Below are 7,859 nucleotides of genomic sequence, written 5' to 3' on the forward strand. Positions count from 1 at the left end.
GCAGGACGCGGTGCGCATCAGAGAAGCTTTGAAAATGAGTTTTGTGACTGGCCAGGCTACGGTGTGAAACTTCTGTTTGTTTCTCCTTGATGAACCCTCCGCCCCCCCACCCGGTTCACTCTACTTCCCTGTAAACCAACCACCCCACCCTCCCCTCCCACTTCGAACACCGCTTGCAGAGGCAATAAAGTCATTGTTACTTCACATTCATGCATTCTTTATTAATCCATCACACAACTAGGGGGATAATTGCCAAGGTAGCCCGGGATGGGTGGGGGAGGAGGGAAGGAAAAGGACACACTGACTGCATTTTAAAATTTTAACTCTTATTGAAGGCCAGCCTTCTGATGCTCGGGCAATCATCTGGGGTGGAGTGACTGGGTGGCCGGAGGCCCCCGCACCGTGTTCTTGGGCATCTTGGTGAGGAGGCTATGGAACTTGGGGAGGAGGGCTGTTGGTTACACAGGGGCTGTAGCGGCGGTCGCTGCTCCTGCTGCCTTTCCTGCAGCTCAACCAAACGCTGGAGCATATCAGTTTGATGCTGCAGCAGCCGGAGCATCGACTCTTGCCTTCTGTCTGCAAGCTGACGCCACCTATCATCTTCAGCCCGCAACTTGCTCTGTTCATCCCGCGATTCAGCCCGCCACCTCTCCTCTCGTTCATATTGTGCTTTTCTGTAGTCTGACATTGACTGCCTCCACGCATTCTGCTGTGCTCTATCAGCGTGGGAGGACATCTGGAGCTCCGTGAACATATCGTCCCGCATCCTCCGTTTTCTCTTTCTAATGTTCACTAGCCTCTGTGAAGGAGAAACATTTGCAGCTGGTGGAGGAGAAGGGAGAGGTGGTTAAAAAAGACACATTTTAGAGAACAATGGGTACACTCTTTCACGTTAAATTTTGCTGTTCACATTACACAGCACATGTGCTTTCATTACAAGGTCGCATTTTTCCTCTTATAGTGAGGACCTGCCGGTTTCGTGTGAGAGATCACTCACGCAGTGCCAGACAACAGATTTCGGCTTGCAGGCAGCCATGGTAAGCCACAGTCTTTTGGCTTTTTTAACCTTCTTAACATGTGGGAATGGTTTCAAACAGCAGCGCCCTCATTTCCCATATCAAGCATGAATTGGGTTGGCCATTTAAAATGGGTTTGCAATGTAAAAGGAGGGGCTGCGTTTTCTGGGTTAACATGCAGCACAAACCCAACTAACCCCCCTCTTCCCCCACACCCAATTCTCTGGAATGATCACTTCACCCCTCCCCCCCACCGCGTGGCTAACAGCGGGGAACATTTCTGTTCAGCAGAGCAGGAAGGGGCACCTCTGAATGTCCCCTTAATAAAATTGCCCCATTTCAACCAGGTGACCGTGAATGATATCACTCTCCTGAGGATAACAAAGAGCGATAAGGAATGGATGTTGTCTGCATGCCAGCAAACACCAGGACCATATGCTACAATGCTTTGTTATGCAATGATTCCAGACTACGTGCTACTGGCCTGGCGTGGTAAAGTGTCCTACCATGGCGGACGGGATAAGGCAGCCCTCCCCAGAAACCTTTTGCAAAGGCTTTGGGAGTACATGAAGGAGAGCTTTCTGGAGATGTCCCTGGAGGATTTCCGCTCCATCCCCATATACGTTAACAGACTTTTCCAGTAGCTGTACTGGCTGCGATTGCCAGGGCAAATTAATCATTAATCATTAAACACGCTTGCTTTTAAACCATGTGTAATATTTACAAAGGTACACTCACCAGAGGTCCCCTGTGTGCCCTCAGGGTCTTGGGTGAGTTCAGGGGTTACTGGTTCCAGGTCCAGGGTGACAAACATATCCTGGCTGTTGGGGAAACCGGTTTCTCCACTTCCTTGCTGCTGTGAGCTATCTACATTACCTCCATCTTCATCTTCCTCGTACCCCGAACCCTCTTCCCTGTGTGTTTCTCCAGTGAGGGAGTCATAGCACACGGTTGGGGTAGTGGTGGCTGCACCCCCTAAAATGGCATGCAGCTCCGCGTAGAAGCAGCAAGTTTGCGGGTCTGCGCCAGACCTTCCGTTTGCTTCTCTGGCTTTGTGGTAGGCTTGCCGTAGCTCCTTAATTTTCACGCAGCACTGCTGTGCGTCCCTGTTATGGTCTCTGTCCTTCATGGCCTTAGACCTTTTCTAATATTTTGCCATTTCTTTTACTGCTACCGAGTTCAGCTAGCACTGATTCATCTTCCCATATGGCGAGCAGATCCTGTACCTCCCGTTCTGTCCATGCTGGAGCTCTTTTGCGATCCTGGGACTCCATCACGGTTACCTGTGCTGATGAGCTCTGCGTGGTCACCTGTGCTCTCCACGCTGGGCAAACAGGAAATGAAATTCAAACGTTCGCGGGGCTTTTCCTGTCTACCTGGTCAGTGCATCTGAGTTGAGAGTGCTGTCCAGAGCGGTCACAATGAAGCACTGTGGGATAGCTCCCAGAGGCCAATAACGTCGAATTCCGTCCACACTACCCCAAATTCCGACCCGCTAAGGCCGATTTTATCGCTAATCCCCTCGTCGGAGGTGGAGTAAAGAAACCGGTTTAAAGGGCCCTTTAAGTCGAAAGAAAGGGCTTCATCATGTGAACGTGTCCAGGTTTAATTCGATTTAATGCTGCTATAGTCGACCTAAACTCGTAGTGTAGACCAGGCCTCAGAGAGTTAATGCCATAAGAATTGCTCAGAAGTTATTTGACTCTTGGTTTACAATGCTGGTTTTTAATTTATTTCATGATCATATTAACTGCATTGAAAAGGCAGCTGCTAAATGCCTTTCCAACTGCTACAAACCTAATTTTGAACTTGTCCTAAAGAAAGTAGCGGAGCCTACTCCACTGTTGCATTAGCTTACTGGGTTTGTATGCTGGAAAAAACCTTAAATAGGACTTAATCAGTCTCTTAAACAGAGGGATATTGTATGAGATATGGGAACAGTTTTAAGGCCATCTTCAGCTGCAGAGATCACCTCATAGTTTAATTAATTCCTTTGCCCTATCACTAATGAGATGAGTACCAACCTGAAAAACAGTCCTATCTTCAAAAGTCAATACTAATCCTCTGTCTAGCCAGTGAGCCTAAATATATATATCCAATCAGCACAACATCTCTCTATCCATCTATCAAAGTAGGGAAGCATTATTTACCTCTCACATATCACAAGAAAAAGGGGTCACCCAATAAAATTAATAGGCAGTAGATTTAAAACAAAATGACGTACTTCTTCACACAATGCATAGTCAACCTGTGGAATTCTTTGCCAAGGGATGTTGTGAAGACCAAAAGTATAACTGGGTTCAAAAAAGAATTAGATAAATTCATGGAGGATAGATCCATCAGTGACTATTAGTCAAGATGGTCAGGGACTCAATCCCCATGCTCCAGGTATCCTAAACCTCTAGTGCTAGAAGCTGGGACTGTACAACACTTGAAATTGCCCAGTAATGTTCATTCCTTCTGAAGCATCTGGCACTGGTCACTTTCAGAAGACAAGATACTCCCATTGTCCGATCATCTCTCTTTAACCACATGGAAGATTTCCCTAATGTCTAATGTAAATTTCTCTATTTTTATTCAATTAAGGTCTCAGAACCCATTAGTGGATGATGGACTACCTGAAGTCCATGTTGGATTCTTGGTAAGAAGATAAGAAAAGTTTTACATTGTACCACACTGTACAGAGTGAGAGAGTGTGCATGTGTGTGGGGTGGGGGGGAAGTGACAGGGGAAAAGGTCAGAGTTTGAGCCACATAGTGTAGCCAAAAAGCCTCAGAATACCATGTAGGCCACTGACAGCTTCACACATAATCCTGCAGGCAGCTCTGCTTAGTGTATAGTGTCGCATGTCTTCTTCTGAACCCCCTAACAGTTGAGTGGTTAAATGTCTGGGTTCCTCTCAGAGATCCCTTCCTAAAATAATATTTTTAGGTGCCTCAAAAATTCATTAAACCACCCTTTTAAATCAGGTTTCCTGCTCAATGCTGGAGTCAGCAATCCTTTAGCTCCTCTACTGTTCACAGCATTCCTTAAACCCACAGTTCATAAATTGCTTTGGTTATTGGTAAAATACTCATATTAGGAACTCATTGGGATATTGTCTGTCATTTTACACAGAGGAACAGAATAATAAACATACTGTGTATTCCAACCCTAAATCTATAGACTCCTCCCAGTGCCCTACCCATTCCTAACATATTGTTGTTTCCATTTCATTTAGGATGAAGGCTCCATCAAGGACCAGACCACATGTCCACACCCAATTTTCAGATACTTTTTGGCCCCTCACGTACTTTTTCTTGCCAAATGAAGTCTCTTCACCTTTCAAAAAGTCAGATCCAGCCTCGGTCATCAGGTAATTCTGGCAATGAGCATACTCCTTGCCCTAAGTTAGAGTACTTTGGGGGCTGCAGAGATTCAGGTACATGTATGGAACAGGACCCCCATCTTTCTGAAAATGTGGATGCAGCACTGTTCAAAAAACTCTTCCTTAGTCAGGGGTGTGTGTCCTGCCTGGACCCCAGCAAAGTCTGGGAATACCCACATCTGGAGCTTGGGACCCATTTTTCTAGTTTATGATGCTCAAAAGAGTGAGAAAAGAAGGGAATTAGGAACAGAAAATGCAGCAGTTTACACATGTTTAGTGTGATCTCAACTTTGCTCTCTGTATTTCACTGGGACTGTAGGGTAGGCAGGGGGTGAGGAACAGCTCTACTAAGAGGACAACGTACTTACAAAGGTATTTCTACAGTGCAGTTTGGGGAAGGGGCAACTGAGAGCTCCTCCAAAGATCTCAATCACTTATAAATAGATTATTCCCTAAAATCCTTTGCCCGTGAGTAATGTAACGCTCCATCCCTGATTCAATGGAGTTTATTTTCTCCTTTGGTAGTGACCAAGACCAAGAAGAATGGCTGATGAAATAAAGCACATGGTGGGAGAGCTGATGGCCATATAGGGATTAGGGAGTCATGGGGCTCACTGCTTTTCCTCTCTCTTGCCCATTTAGTTGATATGAGAATTTAGGAGTCTGCAGGAGCCCAGTTCCCCAAATTGATTTGAAATTTCTGTTGATGAAACAATAGAGATTTTATTGGACGATGGAAGAAAGTTACATTAACATTGATTTTACCAGGTGGTGGGATCATTCAGTGTTATTAATGTAAATTATGGTATATGAGGAGGCAGGAGATACAGGAGAGAATTCCTTTCCTGATACTCATATTTCCTTTCCATTCATGTTATTTTAGGATGAATACTTCAGCATGGCTTCATTTAATCAGCAACTCTCCCTTACCTGCCCCTGTACTCCCCGAGACTCAGTTCTTTGGGCTTTATGAAAGGTTCCTCAAACAGACTGGACCCTCACCCCTGAGTGAGTATTGGGATTTCTTCACTTCTTTATCTGGATGCATATTGGGGAGGGTGCATGTCCAAGTTTGTGCAGGGCTTTGGGTGTAGACAATATGGTTACCACATTTCTAAAAAGATAAACACATAACAACATATTCTCTGCAGTCATTGTAAGGAAGAACTACATTCTCTCTCACGCTAGGCATTTTCTGACCAATACCCAGCTCCAACCATTCCTCCTCATGTTAACATTCTCTTGCAATGCAAATACATCTTTCCCGCAATCCTGACTTCACCCTGCTACTATCTAGTTAGTGACTGTTATATTCTCCCCATCACTGCACTTCAGTGGAAGGGGAAAGTCTTAACATATTTGCAGAGTGATTCAAAGACCCAGGGTATGTCTACACTACCTGTTGGATCGGCAGGCAGCAATCGATCCAGCGGGGGTCAATTTATCACGTCTAGTCTAGACGCAATAAATCGCCCCTTAGCGCTCTCCCATTTACTCCCGTACTCCGCCACCGCGACAAGCGCAGGCAGAGTCAACAGTGGAGCGGCAGCAGCCGACTCACCGCAGTGAAGACAAAACTTGGTCATAGCTTCTCATTTTAGCATCTCCTTCAAAAGTCAATAATCCTTTACCCCTGGGGGAATTCTGCACCAAAAATCAAAATTCTGCATCCTTTATTTGTCAAAATAATGCAATATAATCACACCAGATTCAACTGTTTTGGTAATTTACTTAAACTACAATACAGAAAAATCACAGTAACTATTCAGCATTTCCTAAGCACATGAAAGTTAAGTTACAAACACTTGGTAACTAATACCCTTTCATTTAAATTACATTACAGAACACCAAACAGCAAAAAGTAGAATGTAATTTTAAATTGTTCAGACTTTCACACATGAAAGTGATACAGTTTTGGTAATCATTGTCCTGGACCTGGTTGGGTACTTTGGGAAGTGCTTGGTTCTGATTGTCCTGACGTTTTATTGACTCTTTGGTAAATGTTTTATTTACCCTCAAAGTCTTTTTTTAATGGGTAAGTAAAATAAATCCTGAGCTGTATGCTAACCCCATTGTGCCACTTTGGCACAGAAATAAAGTGAGAAAGCACATAGATCTTCCTAGCTGAGGATTCCCTTACTGTCATTTATAATAAGGCTCCTTTACATCACTCTGGCAATGTAGGGGCCTTAAAACTTTTACAGGTTTTATGCTCCTGGGGAAATTGACTGAGAATGGGAACAGTTAACTAACAATAGCAACATTAACTTTAACAGTCAGGCTGCTACATTTCTGCTTCAGAGAATGAGATCAATTAACCATCAACAGCAACTTTAACGATGTTACTAACTACATAGTCAGGCTGCTAATGCCTCAGAGAATGAATCAATTAACTCAGGCAGGGCTACTACATTTGTGCCTCTAGACTGCCTCATGCATAATAAAAAGCCTTACCCTTCCACACCAGTGAGCTATGGTAGCAAGGGAGAGGGACAGAATCTCTCTCTTGATTAGCAACAGAGGGTCCTGTGGCACCTTTGAGACTAACAGAAGTACTGGGAGCATAAGCTTTCGTGGGTAAGAACCTCACTTCTTCAGATGCTTTTTACAGATTCAGACTAACACGGCTACCCCTCTGATACTCTCTCTTGATTGTTCACCCACATACCACTAGCCCCCCCCGCCGGTGATCATGCAGGCATGCATGGCCTGCCCCCTGATCCCATCTCTGAGGTTGCTCCATGCATGCTGGAACAGACGCGCTGCTGGGGAAGAGGCCGTGTCCCCCGGTAGATTTTATTTGCATTTTTCTGTGCAAGGGCACAGAAAAATGCAGACCATATGAATTCCCCCAGCAGTAAATCCTTTCCCCCTCCCTATCTTTACCCTGTATCATGCTATCTTGTTCCTTCTCTGTTATGTGAGTGAAGGCCTTGTTTCCTTTATCACAGACTCAGTTATCTGCAATATTAAATTAATTTTACTGTTAAGGCCTGGAGTCACTAGTTCTCCTGCCCTTGCCTAGTTTCTCCCTCCTGTCAAACACAATCATTAGCAGCTACTCTGATTATTCATGCTTATGAGATTGGGACGGGATCTAGTTTCCCACAGTTCCTTGGCATTGTCTCCTGCAACCTTCCCCAGAACAATACAGATTAGCTAGACATGCAAATCAGTGGGGTTCACTCTACTAAACACTTTGGGATATACTGGAGTCTACTGTTCTCTACCCACAGTTCTGTGCTTGCTTCTTCTGATCCACTGTAGGGAAGGCGGCTCTGTATTTTATCCCTTTGAAGAGTCATGTAGATCCAGCTGGCTGGTGAAGTTGAGGGTATATTAACATGGACAATAAAAGCATACGGGAGAGATAAAATGGGGATTTGCTCCAACCCCTCAGACAGAGACCAACACCTACAAGATCTTCACCAAGCAGTCTCAAAACTACGATACCCGCACGAGGAAATAAAGAAACA

The 7,859-nt window shown here is 44.8% G+C and overlaps 1 protein-coding gene across 1 annotated transcript; it reads right to left on the reverse strand.

The window, feature by feature from the left end:
• Positions 1–200: 200 nt before the first annotated feature.
• On the reverse strand, positions 201–4,243 carry LOC135981407 (mediator of RNA polymerase II transcription subunit 15-like). Its single transcript, XM_065583775.1, has 2 exons — positions 1,755–4,243; positions 201–822 (listed from the first exon to the last, which is right to left on the reverse strand). The coding sequence occupies exons 1-2, from the start codon at positions 2,143–2,145 to the stop codon at positions 320–322; spliced, it is 894 nt and encodes a 297-aa protein (XP_065439847.1). The 5' UTR covers positions 2,146–4,243; the 3' UTR covers positions 201–319.
• Positions 4,244–7,859: the final 3,616 nt, after the last annotated feature.

Source organism: Chrysemys picta, chromosome 2 (genome assembly GCF_011386835.1).
Source record: "Chrysemys picta bellii isolate R12L10 chromosome 2, ASM1138683v2, whole genome shotgun sequence".
Classification (NCBI taxonomy): Eukaryota; Metazoa; Chordata; order Testudines; family Emydidae; genus Chrysemys; species Chrysemys picta.